The sequence below is a fragment of the Zootermopsis nevadensis genome, unplaced genomic scaffold, assembly GCF_977971745.1.
Source record: "Zootermopsis nevadensis isolate Lab colony 2312 unplaced genomic scaffold, Znev_1.0 Znev_ptg000024l, whole genome shotgun sequence".
NCBI classification, from domain to species: domain Eukaryota; kingdom Metazoa; phylum Arthropoda; class Insecta; order Blattodea; family Termopsidae; genus Zootermopsis; species Zootermopsis nevadensis.
Window position 1 is genome coordinate 14,458,848 of NW_028259156.1, and position 25,514 is coordinate 14,484,361.

The 25,514-nt window shown below is 36.6% G+C and overlaps 2 protein-coding genes across 2 annotated transcripts in view; one reads left to right on the forward strand and one right to left on the reverse strand.

Moving 5' to 3' along the window:
• Positions 1–23,847, reverse strand: LOC110830907 (ras-related and estrogen-regulated growth inhibitor-like protein A). Its single transcript, XM_022066300.2, has 7 exons — positions 23,671–23,847; positions 21,132–21,404; positions 15,145–15,235; positions 12,626–12,682; positions 5,127–5,203; positions 4,410–4,598; positions 1–3,451 (listed from the first exon to the last, which is right to left on the reverse strand). Exons 3-7 carry the CDS (start codon positions 15,218–15,220, stop codon positions 3,104–3,106), a joined length of 747 nt encoding a protein of 248 aa, XP_021921992.1. The 5' UTR covers positions 15,221–15,235; positions 21,132–21,404; positions 23,671–23,847; the 3' UTR covers positions 1–3,103.
• The window catches only part of LOC110830909 (BPTF-associated chromatin complex component 1), a 154,449-nt gene that overhangs the window by 23,347 nt on the left and 105,588 nt on the right, over positions 1–25,514 (forward strand). The gene's annotated exons all lie outside the window — the stretch shown is intronic.

Here is a 25,514-nt window from a genome sequence, read left to right on the forward strand (position 1 = left end):
TTTTCTTTTTAATGTACATTTATTGTACCAAAATGCATTGTATACTGTACAAATCAGTACAAAAATTATATAGATCACAGCCATTTTAAGATCCAGGACATTACAAAGTTGTTTGGCAAGTAATAAAATACGCATGAAGTTCAGACTACACGCGTTGTTATTACAGTGACATAATATTTATCAAACAACAGTATTAACAACAAATTTCATACCATCATTGACGAGTTACAGCGTACAAGTAGCCTATATAAAACAGCACCATCTCGTTCTTATCTTGAAGCCTTGAATTACACTTTCAATTTATTGATGGAAAATCTCATCTACTGACGCTCTAGAGCAGTGATACATAAAAGGAAATATTCTTTGTCACGTTTCACAGCCTTATGAATTCTGCTTACTTTATCTCACGTTTCTTACGTGAAAAAGTTTTAAAATCTACGAAATGTTTCGCGTCTATAAATTGAACGTGCATTATTGTTGCTGTAGGATTCATGGCTTTGTTCCAGTTTCAGCATCGTGTTGTGTGGCTGCGAAACTGTAGTTGTGCTTTTTTTCATTCGAAATTAATTTTAAAACGGTTTTATAATTAACCCTCTTATTTGCAAAAAGTATGTAAGTTATTTCTTTATATTATGCACAAATATTTACACAATTTTACTTGTGTAAGGTTGTCCTGATTATTTTTTGTAGCAAAGAGCAGTACATAATATGGTTAGAAAAGAACATATAAATTGTCTTTTGAGAGATATTTTATTAAGTTTTGTTGTAAAAACGAAACTGGTAATGTCTCAATCTATGTTCTGTGTAAGAATGTTTTAAAGTTACTTAATAAATTCAGGCCCGGTTTGTGCATATCAGAAAATTTTCGACTAATGACGCAGATACCAAACTCTTTTCGCATGAAGGGATGTTGTCTTTGTACAGATGCTTCAGTGTTATTTATGTTTCCAATCCTGGCAGAAGGCCCAATACTAAAAAATTTCGCCAAACACACTAGAAGGCATAAGGGAGTTTCTGTGCCATGACAACACGATGCTTTTCAGCCAGCCTTTTGAGTTTGAGTTTCTGAAACTCAGTTGCTTCAAAACACACACACACACTCACTCACTCTCATACAAACGCATGCTTGTGCATGCAAATACAAAAGACTAGTGGTCTTACAATTACAGATGTAAACACAGATTTACAAATAAATATATTACATTCTAAATAAGTTAATTATGTATTTTATTTTGTGCATTATCTCAACTCAATGAAGCCACATCCAGAAACTTGAAATATAATATATATCTCACGCTGTGAATCTGGCACAAATATGTAATTATGTAACACAAAATGTGTGTCACGTATCCTTGCTTTTTGCTGTTTACAAACCTCTCAAGGACTCAACGTTCTAAGTAGGAATCCCTACTTGACAAGAATCCTGTTTTGTACCATGTTTATTTCATTAAACACTTATTATCATCAGTGGACAGAACTTTACAGTTACTGGGAAATACACGCTCAAGATCATAAGGTATGGAATGTGTTGACCTTACAACAAACATTTAGAACAGAAATGCGTCTTATATTACGCCACTTAATTTTTTTTTCTGTTTACAACGATCTTTAATGGTTTTGTTGTTGTAATAACACCTCTTATTTACATTCAAGCTGTTGTATTATTACAACGGGTAATTCAGAAAGTTTTTAGTTTCCGAAATACTTTAAAATCTAACCATAATAAATATTCTTTTCTGCCAGTATTTCTTAGAAATGGCACTGGGTGTGATGATCTAATTTGAACCGGTCGGAACAATGGTTCTGTCCGTTTCATTTGTGTGACGTTATTGTCCAAAGTTGAAATCGGACTTTTGCGAAAAGCTCATTTTCATAATGTCACAATCATAACCCGTTCATCTGGAATACTGTCTTTCTTATTAATTTATCCAGGCCCAATGTTATATGGGCAGATTAACCCTACATCGTAAACTGCTGTCCATTCGCTGCGAGGCTAAGAATTACATTCTGTTAGATACGTTGCGCCTGTTATATTACCTTTCCTTTAAATACCGGTTTGTGTCATTTCTATCTTCCACATTGAAAATAATTTGAAAGTAATTTGTTGCGTTGGAAAGTGTTAAATAAATTAGGCAGTTGAGTGTATTTTTTGCATTTATGATTACAGTAATTTAACTCAATGTTTTATGTCAAATTGACGAGAGAGAAGTGTTGATTCCCTATCTTTCAGTTATATACTTAACAGAAAAGTCAAAATGCAAATTGGTTTATAATATTCCCTTATAAGTGAGAAATAAATAAAATTAAATGTAGCTGAATAAATTATAATTAAATAGGATATTGAATAAAATTAAAGCTCTTGGAAGATTTACAACTCATAAAGCAAGATCAGTCTGCTTTCTAATTATTCTTCATCCACAACCACCCAGCCTCGCCAGACATTAAGACACTTTGATATGTTTTCAGTATTCTGTCATGCTCAGATATACTACATAAATATAAAGACATTCAAGTATAGGCCGGCCTATTTTATTGGTATTTGTTCATGTTACACCAAGTGACTTCTGTCTTTCAGAGGCTGGGAAGATGTACTCTTTCATCACTCGGCGCTGAAGCGGACCGATTACCTCCATGCCCTCTCTTACCATGACACAAAACCCATCACCGGGAAGAAGAGAGATTTCCTCGTCCGTGGTTTAATGTGACGAAGAGTCAATTCTTCTCACGTTGATCCTCTTCTAGTCATTTAATTTGACAGCAACCCCAGTTTTGGGACTCTTAGCGTTGCCTGTGCCAAGTTTTCATAATTGTGTCACTGGCATTCTTTAAATGTAGGCTAATTCCCACCTGGACTCGGCATCTTCTTCAGATCGCTTACCATCGCCTTGCCAGAACGATGAGAATTATTATGGTGACTCAGTTTAAAATAATGGCAGCTGCGGTGGCAGCGGGGGGACGTCTGTGAATCTCGTGCGTCGTCGGCTGGCACGCCATTCAGCGAGATAAGGGGAGTAAGGCAGTCAGCAGACCAGCTGACGAATCACGGAACTGCCGTCGGGCATCGCGTAGCAGCGTCGCTGGGACCTGCCGGGCTCTGGTCTAGTCACAGCGAAGCCGTTGCCGTGAAGTTCTGGCGCCGTTTTAGGACTCGGCTGCGGTGTAGGTCGGACTTTTGGCAGACGACCACCGTGCCCCCCTGGGTGTGTTGCTGTGACTGGTTGCTGATGGTACCGTTTTTACCATTGCTGCCAATTAGAGTACCGATCATCTTTGATACCGAAAATTTGCGGGACTTGTGATGTCCATTGTTCGTGTTTCCTTGGAGGCAACGACACTCATTCACGAGCACTTCAAAAGCTTGGTACAGGTCCGCACTGTTTTCTGCGACGGATACTTCAAAAAATTGGCAACCATTCTGAATTGCTGCAGTACGTCCTTCTAGCTCCTCCACCTGCAGACAATAAATACATATGTAAATGAATAAACAAGTTAAATGTAAAGCCTTGTTCAGTTAAGCTGATATCTTTTAGTGGATTTTTTAAATTGTTTTTTAGACAAAGTCAATTGCAACAAACTTCACATAAAACTAATTTACATGCTTCGTGCGTGTTTCTAAGACCAACGGCTTTTTAATGAACGACAAGTGCAATATCGTTTTGAAGTGTAGCAGGAGAGATTTATTGCAAATGATATTGAAGGGTGAGGTTAAAAGCTACATTTAAATATTTAAACGAAGGTTATTTATCAAGAAAATCTCCCAAAACTTATTTGACCGAATCAAATTAGTTCACGTGCCAGGGTTAGAGCAATTAGGTAATTATTCTTGTGCAACTGCAAAGTTGTTCCATGCTAGTCTATACGCAGAGCAGAGATCCATTTTCTTCAAAGAATGACATCACAAGGAAAGAATCAAATTCAATTGAAGCCTCCAACGCAAGACTAGAAATATGCTTATTACGTTCCGTAATAGTAATTAAATTTAATTAATTTAATAACATGCTTGACACCAAATATCGGAAGCCAATTATAGGAAAGCACTGAAATAAAAAACCCAAATAAAATAGAACAAGACGCGAAAAGGAGGTATAACAAAAGAGCACAAATAATAATAATAATAATAATAACGCACAGAGAAATAAATTGATAAGTTAGTTAGGAGTTAAGTAATAGTTCCGATAGCAATAATTTGTTTGTGAAACTCCTAAGACAAAGCGTCGCTATGGTAACATGTTACTGGCGAGGTAGCTAAGGCTGATAAATTACAAAATGAAAGCGTGTTTCAATAACAACAGTTCACAAGTGAAGTGTTGAAGGTTGACAAAAAAGTTTCAAAATGAAATGTTTTGAAGGAAACTTAATTTCGTGACGGGCAGCTCCTTCCACTCACTGCATGATGGAAGACAACTCACCTCTCGGAGGTGTTCGAGGTCCGCCTTGTTCGCGAGCAACGTGACGGGGACTGCGCTAACTGGACGAAGTTTTTGGAAGTTCTCGAGGGCTTCCATTGCGTACTCGAAGGACTGCTTGTCCGTTATGGAGTACACCACGACACAAGCATCTGCCCATTGCACCTGCTCCAATGGAAACGTCGAATCCCTCTGTGGACAGAATATAAAACATAACATTCGATTAGGTTTCAAAATTATATTGAGATGCTTATAAGAAATGGGTTTTAATGTAACGCTTTGAGACTAGGTTTAGATTTGACAATTTTTTAGAATGGACCTTCTGGTATGCTCCTCGTTCAAAGAAGACAAACCCTTAAAGAATTTCTGGCAGACCAGCGTGCATCGAAAATATATTTTTATTAGCTCAGACCACTTTACGTGATACAGATACTAGTAACTTCTGTCACATGTATTACTTATTAAATGAACCATCTGAGTAACTTTCTGTAATTAATAGTTTAGCGAGGTGGACCAGTAGGGAGAATGTATAATCTTTAATTAAAATGTAGCTTCAATAACATATTAAGGCTTGTACACTGTGAACTAAACAAGCAGCTAACCACTGCACTATTGTTCATGAAATCTAGACGGAACATTAAGGTTGTGTCATGTTTGAAGACTGAGTCTCCTTTCTGTTAACTTTACTTTAAAATAATTTAGGAATGTAAGACAACTTACCGTCTCTCCTGATACGTCAATGATTTCCACTTCAAGCGGGGTGTTGTTGACTGTAACAGTCTGGCGGTACAGCAGATCTGTAACAACAGAAACCCTTTGCTATATTTTCCATTCAAATTAGCACCTTAAGTGAAATACAATAAAGAACATTGGTGTCTGTCTGGAGTTCAGATGTTTTCCGAATGCGATATGTTTTATTTTTCCTACTGTGTTGACATTAAAGTTAATTTATTACTAATACAAATCAGTTATTTGTATTTTGATGTTTCGGATAGGCTTTTAGACCTTTATTACGACTATATTTCAGTAATGGGCCAAATTCGAGTTGAGCTTCATGCAAAATACGAACTGACAGACAGAGAACAATATGGAATATACAAGATAACGTTTGGTCCATATTTTGTCGAAATCTCTTGAACAAGTTAGGAGGTGAAACATACGGACGGAAGGAGACGACTACTACGTTGTGCTTGCATTTCACGCAAAACTAACGTTATTATTGTTATTAATTATACATTGACTTAAACAGTGTACAAGATCAAATCCATTTTTGCGCCTTCCGTTGACAGGCTGGTGTTTAACAAGTCATGGGATCAGATTACAAAGATGGGCACTTATTCTTTGAACAAATATCGCTTGACGTAAATGCATTAATCACTTCTTTTAATTGCACGTAAAACTCCATTAGTGAGACAAGTGAGTAAAACAACACCGAAGTAAATAATGTGCTGGACATTTATGAAGAAAATTTAATGAAGTGTTGTAAACTTTTTATGGTCTGTGTTTACTGAATGAAATGATTTCTGAGTAAGGTAATTACCAGCCAGTTCTTGAATTATTTTTTTATTCCGAAGGAAAACTTTAGTATAAAACAAAATTCTTCACTGAATTTTGATAAACAGACAAAGAAACGTTTCGTTGGCTATTTCTATGCAAAATACAGTTGCGTTAAAATTCAGTTAGCACATTTAAGCTGAGGTTAGATCTGCACTAATGGGAGGTTACATCGAATTTACTGGGGGGGGGGGGGAATTCGCAAGTTTTGAACTTTACTTCGAACCCCGGAAGCGATGAAGTCATTAACCCGTCACAATGTGATAAACCCCCGCCTCTGTGTTCTTGGTCCTAAGGTGCAGAAGATTTGCTTCAGTGCCTGGAAGTAACTTCACGGTGAGTTGGAAGTTCACAGTGGTAAATAGAAGTTGCTTATCTTCTCCTCTGACACTGAATGCGAACATTCTGGAGGCTTTTAGATGTGTGGGACGTAGAAGGGAAATTAAAGGCGTTATGCCGTTGGTATGCACTGTAACCAATTTCCGTCGAGATAAGTTTATGTTGATAATAATTAAAGGGGCCAATGCTAAAACAAACAAACGTGATAGCCTATATTTCACGAACGGTAATCATGGTCTAATGTTTATAACTTCCCATGAATTTCAACATTTAGGCCTAACAGAATTCGTAAATCATATTTGGTTCCGCATTACTTTTAAGAAATAGCTACATACCAGGAGCCTTTTCTTGTTAGTGTCTGAACGCTCGTCAGTATGCACAGAGATTTTTTGGAATGCTGAACGTGGTATAGTAACATCAAAGTTGGTTATTCTGGTTGGTTTTATGATAGATGCCACCTGTCATCCTGTCATTATGCATGAATTGTTAGTTTCTGCAGTAAATAATGTTTTACCTAACTCCGTGGAACAGAGATCTTCTTGAAGATACAATAGCCACTCAGGTAATCAAGACATATCCCGCTTATTATGGAACTCGAAGGTTCATTGCCGTCTTCACGCGACCCCGAAACTGGTCTCTGTCCAGATTAACCCAATTCAAATCGTCACACTTTATTTCTTTAGAACCCATTTTGATATTACACCCATATAAATCTAGGATTTACGTTAGGCTGACTACAAAAATTTTGTATGAATTTGACACTACACGCTCCATTCTATCTAACCTTCCTTCATTTGATGCCTTAAATAATCAACTAATACACCAACACATAGTTTAGTGTACTCAACATTGACGCAGTCTTTACAGTAGGCATATTAAATACCTCACAAGCTTTCTACAAACAAGTCCGGGTCATGATAAGCACATTAGAACAACATTACACAAATCAGCTCAATTTAGATTTCGTCAGTATTATTATAGACTGTTTGCATTAAAATAACTGACAGTGAAAGCATCATCCCCTAGAATGTATTTTCAGACAGTCCTTAATTATGCCTATAATATATTTAGAAAAGTCTTTTTTTAAATAACATCGTTAACTCACTAAAAAAATAATTTTGTTTCTACATTTCACACTAGAAGAAAACTTCAGTTTGAAGACTACCAAGCTCTGATCCTAAGTTCAATTTATGTAACCCCTACAGATAGATCTCGTGCCTCACAGAATAGTTGCACACTGGTTGAACTAATTTTAGAATAATTTCTCTTTTTCTCTTTCGGCTGTTTCTGTGCCCTCCTGTCGTTGCATTGCCTGCCAGAAATCGTTGGCGCCAGAAATCGAGTCAAGGAACACCATAATATCAGCATCTAGGCACCAGCTGAATGTATTACCTTGTATTCAGCATGTACCATGTGTCGAAATTAATAAGGCACCCACACATGCCAACCGTGTAGCAGTAATTAAAATAATTTAAAGAAAAGTAGCGTGATATATGGTTCCAGGAAGCGAATAAGGGTCTAGTACATAGACGACACATGCGAAATCTGATTTCAACTTCATAAAATACATTTAAAGGGACTGACATAATGTGGTGCTGGGAAGATGACATAAACACACCTATCAGTAAGCTAATGCGCACAGTTGTAACAAACTTCGCTTCACTTCGCACGATTTTGAGATTTAATATTCTGACTGCAGTGAATGTTTAAATTATGGTCTTCTCATTTGTGATTCTGTATAATCATGAAGTTGGAGGCGATATGTTCCTCAGAAAGGTTAGTAACCACCTACAAGACTACGCAGCATCACATCCCATAACATCGCAATTTGCATGAATTTGCTTCTTCGCGAATGACTACAGGGTTATCTTATTTTTGTAATCGAAACAAAGATGAGATTGGGGGGCGCACATAAAACTCACGAAAGAGATGAGAGATAGCCACAAAATTTTATCGACAAAATAATAAAGAGATTTTACAAATATCTAACTGACGACAGTGTCCAAGGGCGGGCTCTTGTGAACACGGTAATGAAGTTACGGATTGTACAAAAGGAGAATAATTTCTTGACAGACTGGCAAGACTACTTTCTGCGGTGTAGCGAGTAATTGCACTCAATTATAAATAAAAGAAATACTTGTATATTCTTAAATTACTTGAGGGAGGAACTAAGATCCTCGCTCGACACAATACGCTGTCCCCTTCTCTTTCGTATCTTATTACCACCTGGCGTTTGTTTCCACTCAGCAGGAGGTCCTAAATGTGGTCTCTTCGGGCCCAGTAAAATAAATATAGACGCGTTATGGATGAGTCCATCTGGCCGTCCCTGCTCCTGTCTGTACGGCGGCCAGCTTAAAATATTTGGCTCGGTTTTCATATCTCCAACAATGAGATAAAACAATACAAATTGTAATCTCTCCAAGAAACGAATGCACCCCAAGCTCCATCATTGTTTCATATTCATTTTGTTCTGCGAAATTTTGGTTTGGTGTGAAGACAGGAGATTGGTATTCACTGGGAAAATCAAGGAGACGCTAAATAACTTTCTTGCGGTGTAAACTCACTTGCAAATTGTTCCTTCCATTAGTATGTTCAAGTAATTTATTGGGAGTTTATTAGGTATCATTTTTTCGACTTTACTCTGTGTGGTAATTACTTTTCCGGGCATTAAATACGAAATTTAATCAAAATCAATAGGTCGGCGTGTTGTTACATGCCTGACATAATAATAATAATGAGATCGATAATTAAGATGGTAATAATAGTAATATTAAATTTGATTACGTCATTTGCATTGAATTCAGGAAAATATTTTGTTGGTAATTAATATATTATTATTATTATTATTATTATTATTATTATTATTGTTGTGTATGTTACTCCAGTAATCATGTGTTTACTTTCATTCGTCATAAAGCGCTCTGTAAGACACCTTAATAACACGCATGCATCCCGAAAAGAGTAATCCATTCCTTAGAGTTTAATTACCAATGAATATTATATCCAATTTTGTAACATACGGGTTTCTGCAAATTAATGACGTCATTAAACACTGTTTTGATGTACTGAGATATATGTAGGTAATTATAAGAAGAAATCTTGATTTGTTGTCGGGTACTATTCCATATCTTTCTCTTCAATTTCCAACACCTTTAGATTCGAGAATATGAGCGAAGAATTCAGTGGAATGGAACTTATTTTACCAAGTACGTAAGTTCCTGCGTTTGGAACCTTTCCCTTTAATAAGACCAAGCTATAGCAACCATCGTATTGGAAACTTACCTCGCAATTTATAACACCAAGCACTCGTAATTTATTGTAACACGAAGGTGGAACACCTCAGCTTTGAATTAAATTGCTTGAAATGCTAACTAAACGTCTTCCACCCTTCCTTTGCGTGTACCATGCAGTCTGTCACTCCGACACTCTTAAATGAGTGTTTTAAGACGGCCGACTGAGAAGTAGGTCAGACGAGAATGGTTCTCCTAAATTGTGAACTAATAATGAAACTTCCCGCGAGTCGTACGCTGCATATTGCCCGTGTATTGACGCTAGAAGCTTCGTGAGTTTCTTTTCGCGATATTTGTTTGTGGCGAAAGGTAACGGATGTCGGTACTCACGTTAAGAAGGGCGTACGAGATCAGTAGGGAGAATTATGTATTTGTTTCTAACAGCATCTCTATCTGAAATACAGTCTGAGCCTCCTGTGGGGCAAGCAAGGCACCACAGACTGTCCTTTCCACCCAGAGATGTGTGTCTGCAGAATTGACATCTCAAAATGAAATTCTTGTTTTCAGGTTGTGGGCATATTTCTCGCATTACGAAGCCAAACACGACTTTTTGTTTATGTTAAATATCCAAGACATCCTACATTAGCACATAAATTAAATAACGGGTTTTATGTTATAAACGGTTGTAATGAGTAAAGTTAAGAATAATATCGACCTGAATTTTCCCCGGTTTGGATTATGGGTTATCAATATTTCTCAAAATTTTAAACAATTTTTTTTTCTTCAAAACTCATAAATTTTATGACATAATTTCTACCCCTACATTATACAATTATGTAAGACGTTGCGAATCGAAAGAGACACGTCAGCTATACGGATTTCCTGCTAAACGTTAGTTAAACAAATAAGATGCCATGTTGTGATTATGCTGACAAGAAACAGCCATAATGGAAGATTTCATGTGTTTAAAGTAACTATAATATGTCAGCATTTACTTACATAGTGAATTTTATGTGGATTCTGTTTAGAACGAAATCTGTATTTAATTAGAGTTGGTTGGTGTAGGTCTTAGTTCAGATCTAGTTCCCGGAGAAAATGAAGGGTGCATATGGAAACAAAACATTAAATTTTCTATCTAGTAAGTGATCATTTCTCAACTGCCTGCTAGGATAAGTTTTAACATGGCTTCTTGAATGCTATTATTGTTTTATCTTCTGTTTCCCTAATTTATAAACAAGATTGTTCAGTCTTCAAGTTATAGATAGAGAAATTAACACGCTTACTAGAGTGTTTTACTGAAAACATAGGCTATTTCAGATTAGCATATACTTAAATAATAGAATTGGAGTCGTTTATAGAAAATACTCGGAGTGCCCATCAAAATACAGGAAAAATAATTAATGAATGCTGATATGGAAACGAAATTAATCGAAGGAATGGCATAGAACTTTGTTTTATCTGTACCATATGACAGCCCTTACACTTCTAGGTCTCTCACTAAGCGTCATCGAGTTGTATTGTGAAAATAATAGCCAGGTATTGCATACTTAAACGCAGGAAGTCGTAAGGGAAGACAGACTTGTACTGAGCTCCAAGTTCATGAATGTCGATTCAAAAAGGCAGTTCTCTGTGTGGCGATAGTCACTGATGTGTTCAGTTTGCATGAAGCCAACGGGTTTGTTAAGCAGTAACAGGAGATGGCCCGTTGAGAAGTTACAGTTTTCCAAGGGAGGTCACCAATTCCTCTCTAAGTAATGAAACGTTTTACGCTCTTATAATTGTAGAACGAGGCACGGAGGACGAGTCTATCGAGAACTAGATGTGTCCAGTCGATTTACCTTAAGAGAATTCATTATTCCTGTTTTATTTTTAGAACTTAACACCAGTTTAGGGTTTAAGCTATTTGTGAGCCTCGTATTAATGCTGAATTATAGCTTATGCTGTTATTTTGGGCACACAAGCGCCGACAATTTTATTATCTGTTAAGTAGTAATAGACTTTTTATTCATATATTTTTTTCTGTATTATTCATCTGTGTAGTTCTTTTCAATCACGCAGTAGTTAGTACAGACATGTTTCGTGAATAATGTAATAATGATTATTAAATTGGGTAAGATTTGCACTTATTCCGTTCTTGGTTGTCCTATTTTCTGTATCAGTAGCCAATTAAATTCCCTTTGCAGGTTCAAAAATAAAGCTAACAGAGGGATAACTCCGAAGATATCTTGCCTAACATCAATGCATTTTTATGTATTCCTCAGACTGAAAATGAAGATAAAGAAAATCTTTGTTAATCACTAACAAGAAGCATTTATAATGATTACGTTTTCATTATATGTGTATCACATTCTCAATAGAATTGGCTAAATGTTTATACATTTTGTCAATCTCCCTGCCAAATTCTCATGTTTATAAAAATGACGTCTGCTTACCTAACATGTGGTTTTCTGCCTGACGTCATTAAAATTGCGTGGGTTGTACATTCACCAGAAATAGTTCTAGCTTAAGATCAGTGCAAATGCGAGACTTTAAGCAATTGCCATGGAATTTGTTATAAATAGCTTTAACGGTGGCTTAAAAGGGATGTGTATGGTCTCACTGGATCAGCGGAAGTCGACTTCGAGTTTTAGGAAACCAGGAAGTTGTTTCATTATTATTTTTACAAGCGCTCGCGTTTTAATCCTGTCCTGCGCTGCTTAAATCCAGTCACACTTTTCACACCGTCCTTTTAATATACATTTTAATATTATCCTCCCATCTACACTTAGGTTTCAGAAGTGGTCATTTTCTTTCAGCTTTTATTACTGAATTGTGTATGTACTTCCTTGATTTGTGTAATAACTTCATATTTGGCCAAGAACATAGATTGTGAATGTCTTAATTGTTTTCGGAAACATCCATAGCCTTGATATCTTTATAAAACAAAGCCTTTATCAGGGGCTTCTAGAAATGTGGTACCTAATGGCAAGGGTCTTAAACAGAATCTTTCTGAAGTGCTGTTACAATCTGTTGCGTTGCTATGTGTGTTATTATGCCCTCTGTTTGTAGATGACATAGAAGTTAACGTTTCCAAATCAGAATGAACAGTGTTCTTACCTGTGTTTGAACGGTATTCGCCAATGAACCTTCGCGTGAGGTATCGGACCGTCAGAGCTGTAAACACAGAGAATAGAAATAAACGGGAGGCCACATGTTAAATGAAGGAAGTTCACATATAAGACAAGGAAAACCAACCTCAATGAGTCATTCTCTCGTTGCTCATCGATGTTGTTATGTTTCTATTCACTACAATGCGTTATATGGAAAGGCTAGTGATGCTGGAATGATTACATTGCGTTTGCTATAAAATTTAAGGAGGAATTCATCACAGGCTTTTATGACCACAAAGCTCCACAGTTTTATATGTATTTAGCGACGTTTCAGAGGTGCTTGCTGACACAATCATCAGGGCGATGATGATGTAGGCAAAACGCACGTATTAAACGTTGATAAACCTCTATCAAACTCCACAGCGCAACATTCCATAAGACATTTTCATACTAGCAGCCATGAGAACCTAAAATCTGACCTGAATTTAATAATTTGCTTAAAATTATATTTTAAATGTCACTTCCTAGGAGCAAGTCATCACAGTTACATTTATTTTTACTTCAAAAAGGTATACAGTATGTCTAAAAATATTGTATTCGTGTACACGTATTTGTCACACATGAGAGAAAGAAATCAAATTACAGAATATAGGAATAAATGGTATAAAATATATAATTTACTTTCAGTATAAGTTATCTCGTTGCATGCAGGAAGTAAATAAAATAGTTATTACATAGATTTTACATTATGTTGACAGGAGCACCAGCCTTATTACAGATATTGTTGGGAAAATAGTTTTTCAGTTGACTACTGAACCCAGACGCTTTGAAATGTGGTTTTAGGCAGGACACTACCGCATATTTAATTATTATTCAGAAACTTATCTATTTATGGTTTAATGATACTGTCAGTATTTCAGACAACATGACTACATAGCATCGGTTGACAGTACTCCCCCTTGTTAGTATAACGATGGTTCTGTGGTATGCAAGGAGGTGGATTCTAAGAATTTGACGAGATTGTAGGATGATTCAAACCGTGTGGCTTATTCCGAGGTCATCCTGCGCGGTTTTATTATGCACCTCAGGCGATTAACGATGTTTGCAAGAATCTGGTATGTTGCAGATTTAGATATGCGGGCGCATGTTTTCCAGCAAGGCAAAGCATTATAACATGTTTTTTTCATTAAATGCACAGGGACTTTATAAACCTTTAGCTCTGGCAAACTGTTTTAACCCCAAGACAGATAAATGTGCCATTTTGTCAACAAGTCGATGACGGGAGCCTGTATTAATATACAATATACCAAGGTTACATATAATTATGTAGTTCCATATTCACCAGTTACGCCTAAAGTGAGGTCTATCTAGATGTACATTTTAACCAGGCCTGACTATCTAACTGGATTCTTGGAGAAGATTCATTTTTGGAAGCCAATGTCCGTTCGGTACCGTGTTCCTGAGCCAGATGAATCCAGTCTACACTCTGTTAAATCTTATTTCCCTACCCATTTTAATATTATCCTCCAATATACCCCTAGTTCTGCCAAATATTATCTTCCCTTCAGAATTTACTACTACTTTTTTCCAATAATTCCTCATCGCTCCCATGCGTGTTGTATATCCCGTCTACCTCATATTCCTCCTCGATTTGATCACCCTAATATTTGGTGACGAGTTCAAATTGTGAGGCTCTTCATTGCCTAAATTTCTCCATCTCCCAATCATTTCCTCCGTCTAAAAACCAAATGCTTTTCTCAGCACTTCGTTTTCAGACACCATCAATCTGTGGTCCAGAGGCAAGGTTTCCAAATGGAATTGCTTATTGATCTCAGTTCATGTAAGTTGGATTACGGGCTAGCGTAGGCGAATGAACTTCATTAACAATATCACGTGCCTTTATATTTTTGTACCCGCCACCCTGATACTACAGTACCAATTTTATACTTTTAGTATAAAATGCTCTCTATTATTCGTTAGCCAGCTTCACTCATAACAGATTCTGCGTCTTTAATCCCTGGAACTTTCAGCACTTAACCGGAACTAAGTTTCTGTTATAATATACAAACCTCGTTTGTATTCAGGCATCTTTATCGAGATGTTTTTAAAACAAGTGCATGTATCGTGTTTTCTGTTCTGGTGGATAATCTCTCTTTTGAACAACACGCAGTTTTTAAATTAAACAAAGTCCGTATTTTTATAACAGAAAAGGGCAATAGACCCAAGGTCTCCTTCTCGGTGCAAACATAATGCATTCTTTATTCGTTTTTATTCGTTCTGTCCAAGAGAGGGCACTGACATTTGCATGTTCGTAATGTTTACTTTGTAAGATTTGAGGTTTTCACAGCGGTGAGTATGAATATTCATCGCCCTGATGACGGAGGCGGTATGACCTCTGAAACGTTGGTTAACATCGACCAGACTACACAGCGCAACAACCCAGAAGACAGAAATCTTTAATGTTTACTTTGTGTGTGGCGACACACTTCCGTAGCAACCGCTAACGAGATGTGTCTAGGTACATACCTGATTTTCCGACGTTAATCTTTCCCAGAACGGCAATGCGTATTCTAGGCATGTTTGTCTTTTCTTCCGTCTTCATATTTTCGCAGGACCGCTGAAAATAAATAAAAATATATTGTACTTCATTGACCGACTCCTGAGTCTTGGTGATATAGGTGGAAGGGTATGAACTCGTGATGGCCACTGTATTTTTTGACTATGAAAATATAGTTTATGTAGCTTCGACGTGTGGTTTTACGTTCAGGTTAAACAGTTTGGATGTAAGAAAAACGTCAGTGAGCGATTTAAAGCTATGTTATGTTCGTAATGTTGTTCAGAGTGAGTGAATTATATATACGTGGCCTTTGTTTCTATTCATGTGCGCCTTCAAAGAAATGAACGGAGTTGAGATGTGAGTCATGCCTTTTATTCTCAACAAGCTTATAACACCTGTTACAAGTGCGCAAATTTTAAGTTTTTCATGGCGCACAATAATATTTCTGCCGTTACACAGGAGGCAAAGTTTTCACTTTATCGAAAATATAATTTGCGTGGGAAGTAGATTCTGCTTTCCGTAATGTACAGCTATCAGTCAAATAAACTTATTATTTGAACCTTTTTTAAATGTGCCAGAAAATAGTATTTTTTAATGTTCATACCAGTGACTGGAGCTACGTATTATTTATTTACTTTTCCTTCCTCGTATCATTTAATTTCGACCACCAATAATAAAACAGAAATTACCAATGGAATACACGTGTTCCTTACACAAGCAGTTAATTCCAACTTGCAGCCTGTCAAGTCTGTGAACGACATATGTATTTTGCCGGCTAGAATTACCGACGCTTATAGTTTATTAAGATTTATTCATTTACCACTTGTTGATTTGTTGATATAAAACCATTTACTAAAGTCACCAAGAAATCAGTTATCACATGTAGCTTGAAATAAGAAACTAGTTTTATTAACATGTTTCGCTTATGTTTGGTTTTTGTTGATAGATGTTCACCCACCAAGTGTTGTAAAAATAATTGCTTTCGCGAACGAATTGTGTGTATTCCCAGTGCTTCGGGAATTTAAGCTCAATACTTATTTATAAATTTTCATTTTGTAAAACTGCAATGTATGTAAATATGCCAATTAAACTTAACGCAAATAATTACACGTTATTAATTTTGTTTTTAGCGTAAACTAAGTTTTCTGTCGTTAGGAAATATAATAAGGAAACAGAGTACTATGCTTGTGTGTCAGTGTGAACTTAAAAGTCGCTAGATATATAGAATATTATATACTTTCTTAATTGATTTCTGCGTATATTGTATATTCATATATCTATTGATATTGATACCTAGTTGTGCTAGCGCCTTTAAGATTCTAAAGGATTCTGGAACACTATTATAAGTCAGTGATAACTTCATATGTAACTTTACCTTTCACAAGTAATGTTTGTCATCAGAATAAGCGCTGGGTGTAACGTACGTACATTTGTATCTTCCAGAAATAGGTCTGTATATACATAACACCGCTAATCGATTATGTCGTCTGCTGTGAAATACGTCAAAATTAACCTTTCTCACAAAACACAGATATTTTGAACGGTAAGACACATCGCGAAGACCTTCAGGTGTTTCGGCACGTGCACCGATGTAGAAATGCTTTAGAGTGGCAATAAGTTTGCCTTAGTGTAAAGCAAAACGTAATATTAGACTAGAATACCGATTTGACATTTAAAGTTACTGTCACGTGTTAAGCGAACTAGTTAACGTATAATTCTATTAGTTCTTATAGACTTTGTTGGTTTGTTGGGGAAATATTAAACGGGGGAAATTTGGTATCGCGACTTATTAAAGAGAAGTTTGATGTCTGTGAGAGTAACTAGAAGGAAGGAAATGGATTGTCGTGTGCACGGAAACCAAAAAGTATCTCTGACGTGTCCTAGTTTAAATTACTCGTAGAACTAGTTACGTAGATGATTTCTCGTGCACCTCGAAATTTAACGAACACTACACATTCGCAATTTTATATTCTTTGAGACTGTAAAATTTTAAGATCATGTCTGGAGGCGGAAGATGTCAAACACATGGTCTTTCTAATTACTAAACTTCTTAAGAACAAAAGAATGGAGGGAGAGATTTTTATGTAATAAATGTTTCAGTGTAAATGAAGTTATAAATTGTGTTGGGCCTGAAGACAACTGTTTTCTGGGATGTTACATGATGAAGTCTTATACACATTTGCCGACGTTTCAGAGGTGTTTGTTGCCTTCTTTATGACTTATAGGCCTACTGAACGATGTATAATTTACAGCGTTACACCTAAATGGGTGATTAACACTTGTATGATGCAATAAGAAGTCGAGGGTAAGACACAAGAGAATTCTATATTTGTATATAGCATTAATTTAGAGCTAATGGAAATAAGTATGGAGGAATTTTCGACCGCAAGAACACGGTGTTAAGTTGATACAGCTTTGTGTGTAAGGGAATATAACGTTATAATTATTTGTCGGGGGAAGTCTGTTCGCTTGTCGAACATTACAAATATCCACATGTAACTTTTTCAGCTGCACTAGGAGAAGACTGAAAAAACGATTCACTGTTTTTGCTGATGATAACTTATCCGAATGTGTTAACAGCCCCGAATTTTAAAGCACGTGAACTGTAGTTGACTCTTATTTGGTTCACTTATTTTACAAAATCTAGCGAATTGTTTAAATTTTAAAGACAACAAGTTAATTTCTGATAAAGACAATATCTAGATATTCGGCCATCAGCAGCTAGCAAATATGTATTCTGTGTGAAGGTCATCGAACCCATGAATTAGAAGATAAGCACTCGCTAGCTGTAAAACCAGATTTAGTCTGTTAAGTGCCATTTGGCAGCCCGGTTTAATGACATTGGTTTTACTTTATGGGGCATGTTGCTTTACTGCAGCGTATGCTACTTCAGGTTTATTGCTTGATTTGTGATTGCATTGTGCTGAAGAAGTCACCTCAAATGAAGGTCTCCGAAGCCGGGTCTGAACCTTTAACTACTACAAAAATACCTGCGAAATTCTTTATTGATAACTGAAACTATTAATTTAATTAGTACATGATTTCATATGACGTGTTAGTACGAGACAGAACTCATTGTCTTATGCCTCTCCTAAACAAAGACTATCATCTAATGAAGTTTTAGTTATACTACCAAGCAATTTTATCGAGGTTACTTTTTCCCTGTTTCAACTTTGTGGTTGCACACAGAAGGAAAGACGCTCAAGTCAGAAGTATTTTATGTGATAAACCAACAGCCACAATATAAACGTAATTTAAGCTACTGTGGTACTGCAATTAGCATTAAATAAAATATCCACGCTGAACATTTTAACTTTTTTAACCTGAAACTTCTTAGAACAAGTCTGAAATATACACAATTTCACACATACAGGAAATCTAACTTATTACTTCATCATATGGCAGCCGAGATAATTGTTAGTATTGATATTATTGTACTGTTTATCGCAATTTTAATTCTTATGTTTTCCTGTCCATAAATACAATCCGTCGTCTTTATTTTTCTGTTGAATTTATTATTCATATTTACGTGTTAATTTATTCAGTTTATGAGATGATATCTATAAATTCATCCCCTGAATACATGACGTTACTTCTTGGTCGACTGAAGAGAGACGTGTGTTTGAACATATGTTTATTGATATTTTTATTCCTTTTAATTTCATTTCCGTTCTGTGTAATATTTAAACAAAATACATATTAAATAATGTTGGCAATATTGCGGTTCCTTGATTTCAACGGTTGATGGGCGTGGGCACAGATAATTTTGAATTAAATTCTTATTTTCTTTTCTTAGTATTATATATTTATTATTGCTTGCAGTGTCAATGTGTGTCTCAGTTTACAGTTCGATGCTTTCTAGTAATTAAAAAGTGTATTTAAATTATGCTCGGTTCGTTTTTAATCAGTAGTTAAGACAAAATACTGAGCTAGTGAAAGAACAGTTTCTTCGAATGATATTTTGGGTTTCACATACGAATTGTTTTTAATATTTTTGCAATTTTTTTATGTATTTTGTAACACGTAACACGTAACGAACACGCACGCGCGTCATCGTCCATTCTGGTGACGGGAGTCTGGAATGTGCACGGAGCAGAAGGTCTGGTTCAGAGAAGGTTTGCGTTTTAGTAAAGTTACCAGTGAGAGAAAATTCCTAAGTGGAGACTGAATAAAGGCTGATTTATCTTCTATCATATTGGCTGCGCGCCTGACATGTGATATATTCGTTGATACATACTGAAATCCATAGCGCTCTTAAACTCAAATCAAATTCTTTGGCATTTTCGCTAAACCAGTCTTAGGCACTAACACAATTTTGGATCTTGGCTCTTACGCTTGCATCATACCCCTTTCATCAAGAAACAAGTGTCGTCAACTAGATGTTTCCATCTGGAAGCCAAGAATTTGTATCTGGGGGGGGAGGGGGGTTGCTGTAGCGAATGAATTAATAAAGATAAATTTAAAATGCCACTAGCAATAAACACAAATTCTGGCGCCACATAGACAGGGATAATTGATTACATCAAAATAAAATACCGAATATTTGCGAATTAACAACTTGAGGAAACTAAGTCTGTCCAGGAGGTTATAAATATTCTTAGTATGAATGAGAAAATATTGAACTAAAACTAGTAGCTTAGTTTGGTGAAGTTATAGATATAGAGTGTATAATATATCTCGAAGTGACCTCATTATTTTGAAATGTCAAGCAAGACCATTTGTGAAACGTAGCGAGAAAATATTCTTTTGTAGTTCAAGAAACGGTCAGAAATACAACTTAGTTTGAAGGTTTACTAGAATCCTTATATCTCATAAGTATTGAGTTAAATCACAATCTTTGTCGTAATTTTGTAAGTGCATGAAAGATAAAATAAACTGTGAAACATTATTTTTTCCTACAATTAAATTTTATGAATTGCAGCATAATTATTGTTGTATTATCCGTAGCGAAATACGATTTAAACTGTCGAACTGCGTATTTATGGAATGTATACCCTTTTCTGCACGAAAATGTCAATGAAATCGTTTTCAAGCATTTGACATTTCTGTGAACAGCTTCTTCAGTAAGCACTGTTGACACGCCTGGCTGATATTTTGAATCCCAGGTTTCTTTTTCAATGGAGTACGGTGAATGAGATTTTACAAGAATGTGTAAATGCGTTACACAGAAGAAAGTCTGATTGTGTGTGCCATTATTATGTTAATTTTTACATGATCGGATCAGTTACAGTTATAATAAAACATGTATTTGCAATAAATAAAGAATGTCATATGTATAAGAAAATGCTTGACAGAAAATTATTGGAATTTGATAGAAGTTCTATAAACTATAAAAGGGTAACTTTCTAGTTGCGTCTCTTACGGTCTACACACACAACATGTATCACTTATATACATTAGAAGCAAAAAATTTGAATAAATTTGAAGAATAAATTTAAAAGTCGGATAATGTATTTAACCTGTAATACAACTGCACTAGAAAACAGTGTCTGTATTCACTAGTCGGTCGTTTTCACTATATGCCAGGTGATTTAAAATAGATATGAAAATATATTGAATCAACTGCATTAGTGGTTTCTGGCATTAACAAAAATTTAGGAAATTGGCTGCAGATTCTCTATAAAACAATATTTACAGCTCAAAATAGTGGTTCATGAGTATATAAAACTCGACGTAAATATAAATGAGGTATATGAAAGCAAGCAACATTTGTATACTTATATTTACAAACACTCACGTGTTAATTGTATTTCTATTTGTAAGATAATGATAACTTTTATGCAATTACTAATTCAATTTTACTGGTGATAATATTTTTCAATTTCACACATTAATACAAATCTGTCAAAACTAGTACACCGAAACCTAGAAAGAATTTGACTATGACGTACGTAATACATTTGCGCAGACTTTAAATTTATTCCAACAAAAGCGGTTATGAAACGTTAATTAGTACCTTTGTTTTACGGTGTCAGATGTTGGCCTCTGGAAAAATCCGGTATGGCTGTTTTCAGAAGTGTGTTTCTTGACAGTGTTAACAAGACGTCTTCTGAGAGATGACGACTAGATGTGTCCACGTCTACCACTGCACTGATGTTCTACTTCCCGCACTCCCGCTCTTTATTACTTTGGGTGTCCCTCTTGTTACTATAGCGACGGTATTGGGGGTGAATAGGACGGTACTAGCGTCGCGACGGCGCAAACGTGTGGCACGTGGCGCTCACAGCGGCTTGTCGGAGAAAACCAAAAGGCCGAGTTAGTCGATGGCCATGGGGGGCCCAGTCAGTCAGTATCAAGCAGCGTGGGCACATGGCAAGTCAACAACATGATGTTGTGGCCTTACTCAGGGGTGACGGATTGGAATTAACGGCGGAAACTATCTTCTGAAATTCCAGCGTGGTCTTTCCTTTGGCCAGAGTATTTTGCCCACATCGCCTTGCCTCGGCTCATTCACACTAGTCTTGTGACGAAAGTACAATGCGATTCCAGCTAATTTATTTCATTTTCCTGGACTTCAATCATGATGTAATTTATTTGTCCTTCTTGATTTGTTCGCGTGTTACTAATCGATTATATATACAAAGGACACGAGTATATTTCCGCATGTCAGAAATTATCTGAAGGACGTAGACACGAGGTAGACTATCTGTGTGCTTGATTCTATTATATTATAAACGCATTCTCCTAATCAGCGAACTTTTATACGTTGATCATAAACCACGAGGATTTACATTCTTGTTTCAATTAATCTGAGTAACCACATATATCTTACACTTATTAAGAACTTATGAGCTGATTAAATTCAGGGAATACGTGCTGTTATTGAGAGTATTTTATCCACTCGTTTCCTGAATAAATTTTTAAATACGTGAGATTTAATATTTTGACGGCAGTGAGGATAATGTTGTGATCTGCGTTTCTTGAATAAACAAAATTAAATTTATTTATTATTTAATACTAGCAGAGTACTCGCAATGTTACTGCGGCGAAATTCGACAAATGCATACATTTCCTATCAATCTGTATTTTCCTCAAGCCTATGCCTTCAATATATACCGTAGATATTACAGGAATAATTATTACCCTTGAACCCAACATCTTCACCGGGACTCAAACTCAGGACATTATCAGGGTTTATGACGTTTTGTCTTGTAATTTCCCCTCCGAAACAAATAATGTTTGCTTAGGCTTCATTTTTATGCTTAGTTCCTGAGCTACAAAAGCATTCTCACCGACACTCGAACCCAGGACAATGTTTAGAAGTCGTGACCTTGATTCATGTACTGTACCAGACGAAACAGACAACTTTCGTCCTAGCGCCGTCTTTTAAGTTTCGACTTAGTTTCCGAGCTATATAAACCACCCTCATCGGGACCCAAACTTTTTAGAGATTCGTGTCTCTGAAATTTCTTCCTGGATTTGAGAAATAAGCGTACCAAATTTGGAACAGTTTAGCTTATCCGTTTTCGAGCTATAAACTAAACATACACATCCACAATTGCTGATATGTGCGAAAATTGGCCTCATCCTAAGATAAATATATCGTTCAGTCGATAAGCTAATCAAACCATTGAGATTATTCATAAATTTTAAGTCGGATGATATATCTATTAACCACCTGAAATACGTGATCTTCTTTATCAATTAATTTTAGTAATTCACGTTGCTTAAATGCTTCAGGATAAGACAATTTGTTTATTTCCGGAAGTAAATCAGAATTATATTCAAGTGTTTTAAAAGGAGGTACTGTTTTGTGACCACTTGTGTTTGCTACTAACGATGTGACTGTGAACGAAATAACTGAATACTTCTGTGTTTTGTGGTTCATAGATTCCAGTTCCAGGAATTGATACTATCACATTCCGTTAAAAATCCCTCTCATGCTGTCAATCAGGATATCCTAATTTCTAAATCGACTATTATTATTATTTAGTGTTCTGTCTGACGACAGGTCCATATGAACAGGATCCTTCCATCCTTTTCTCGGACTGGGACCTGTTCATATACGTTCTTGGCAGATGATCCAGAAGTGGTTTGCCATTGCCTTCTTCTGTGTGTGAATGGAGTAATTGTTGGGATGCCACGGAGAAACCGGGGAAGAAGCCCCCGGAGGAAAACTCCGTGTTGCCTAGACCACGGCCTTGCCCAACACAAGTTATAAATTCGGGCACCGCCGGGAAACTATATCGACTAATAAAACACCACAAAAATCTACGAATTAATAATTATTCTGACGTCTCGTTCGACGCTACTTAGAATTAGCTTTGTTACGTTTACCCAAAAGTAACTCACACACGATCGAAAAGCCACAGAACCAGTGCGTTTCACCACGTGTATGACCGTAAGGAATAAAGCCGGCTGACGCCAAATTCGACGCCCGAAACTCCTCTTTTCCTTCATCAACTTTACACCCGTTGTACCGCATCATCTCCCTCCCACCTCCAACGCCAACGCGTTGTCCAGAAAAGGCTCTCAAACCCAATGTCAGCACTTACCCTCTTGACTGGAGAATGAAACTACAGTACATTTTGGTGTTCACATCTAGAACGCGTGGGACTCAGTACGTATTCGTAATGTGGCTCTTCACTTCTCATAAAGAATATACTAACTGCGAGATTTTTATCCACGGAATTTATTAGTCGTCAGGTCAGCCAATTCCGTCCGAAATTCCCAATCGCAAGTCAGATGTGATAATGCGAATTCATAACCGATTTTGTAAACATCATTTTGTTTACATTATCACCTAAGATACGCGATGTTTTCTTAAACATACTATTCCATAGGATATCAACCGGGAAACTTGCAGGTAAGCAAGAATATCGTAAGGACTCCCATAGAAGAATAATTAAAAATCTGTGGTCATTCTGAAAAGTTCGCCACATAAACTAATGGTATAGCGTGTTCCTATTTCTAGCCTAAACCTGACTGGTCGAATGTTAATGACCGAAATGATTTGTTTAGGCCAAGACTGACGTCATTTCAAGTGCCTTCATTTCGATTAACGCTTTAAGCGCAGAGTCTAGTAATAATAATAATAACAACAATAAAAATAATAATAATTTGGATGCTATGTACTGGTCTCTGTCCTTCAGACACACGAGTGTATCATTAAAATAATTACTGTAATAATGAATACAGTGCGATGGCGAACAGCTCCAAAGCAGAGTTGTTCTTGCAGTTAGACAGTTCCGTTAAGGCAGGAGAATACTAAGTCCAGAAACTCTCCACTTCACAACCCGCAATAGTCAGTTACATTAACTTCTATGTAGTATTATGTTGTCTTGTGTGCATAACACATTGGCCTAATTAATTTCTCAAAAGAAAGTCTGTTCATTGACTGAAGTATCCAGAGTTGAGTCGATTTCTAGTACAGCTGTTATTTATGACAAATCTACTAGCTATGGTGAATTCGTGCGCAAGTCTGTCATGTTTGTTATTTAAACGTATTGCCATTTACTATCTCTTAAGTGTTAGCAATTTCTAGAATTAATCTGCGCGAAAGGCTGCTAATTATACATGACACTGTAAGATCGGAAAAGTGTTGGCATATTTTTAAAAATGCTTAATTTGCCGTATCATGTACCTCATTGGATGAAATGTTCATTTGTTACAAATGAATTGTTGTAGAGCTAACGAACAGCACAAACGCGGGACTTTAAAGAAACACATAATACTCCTGCATATTTTGTTAAATATATAGCATGAAGATTTCTGTCTCCTGGGTTGTTGCGCTGTGTTGCATCCGTCATCAGGTCACGATGAATCGCCCTGATAACGGAGGCAGTATGACCTCTGAAACGTTGGTTAACATCGACCAGACTACACGGCGCAACAACCCAGAAGACAGAAATCTTCATACTCACCGCTGTGAAAACCTCAAGTCTTACAAATATATAGCATACCAAAAACTGTTTTTTGTAAACGTACTGCACCGCTTAGCAGTGGCGTTTTTTACTGCACCAGTTGCTATCTGCCTCGGCTGATAACTTGCCACTGTAAAACTGGCGTGCGCTCAAGACCTTACAAAATACTTATTTGTATTGAAATGTTTAATCGTATTTTAAAACTACATACTTCACGCAACACATACAGCCTTTTGAATCAATTTGCGTTTCGCGGCCTCTCCGGAAACGAGTTTGAAGCACCTCTAGTGTGTGTGTGTATGAAAGAAGATGATGGGCCCAAGGCATTTCGATGCGGCATTTTTAGATCATAAACACAACACTGTGGTGTGCGTGCGTGCGTGCGTTTTGGGAGGGGGCACGCGATCAAACTCTGTTCCTCCTGTGGAAGCCGCCTCTCGTCTTGTGCTCACAGATTGCTGCAATATTTACACCGG

Bases quoted from the DNA above. Each gene is read 5' to 3' on its own strand.
- LOC110830907 (XM_022066300.2), bottom strand. From the start codon at position 15,220: ATGAAGACGGAAGAAAAGACAAACATGCCTAGAATACGCATTGCCGTT. The intron at 12,683-15,144 runs GTATGTACCTAG...CTGTGTTTACAG, and splicing joins GATTAACGTCGGAAAATCAG to CTCTGACGGTCCGATACCTC. The intron at 5,204-12,625 runs GTAAGAACACTG...CTGTTGTTACAG, and splicing joins CGAATACCGTTCAAACACAG to ATCTGCTGTACCGCCAGACT.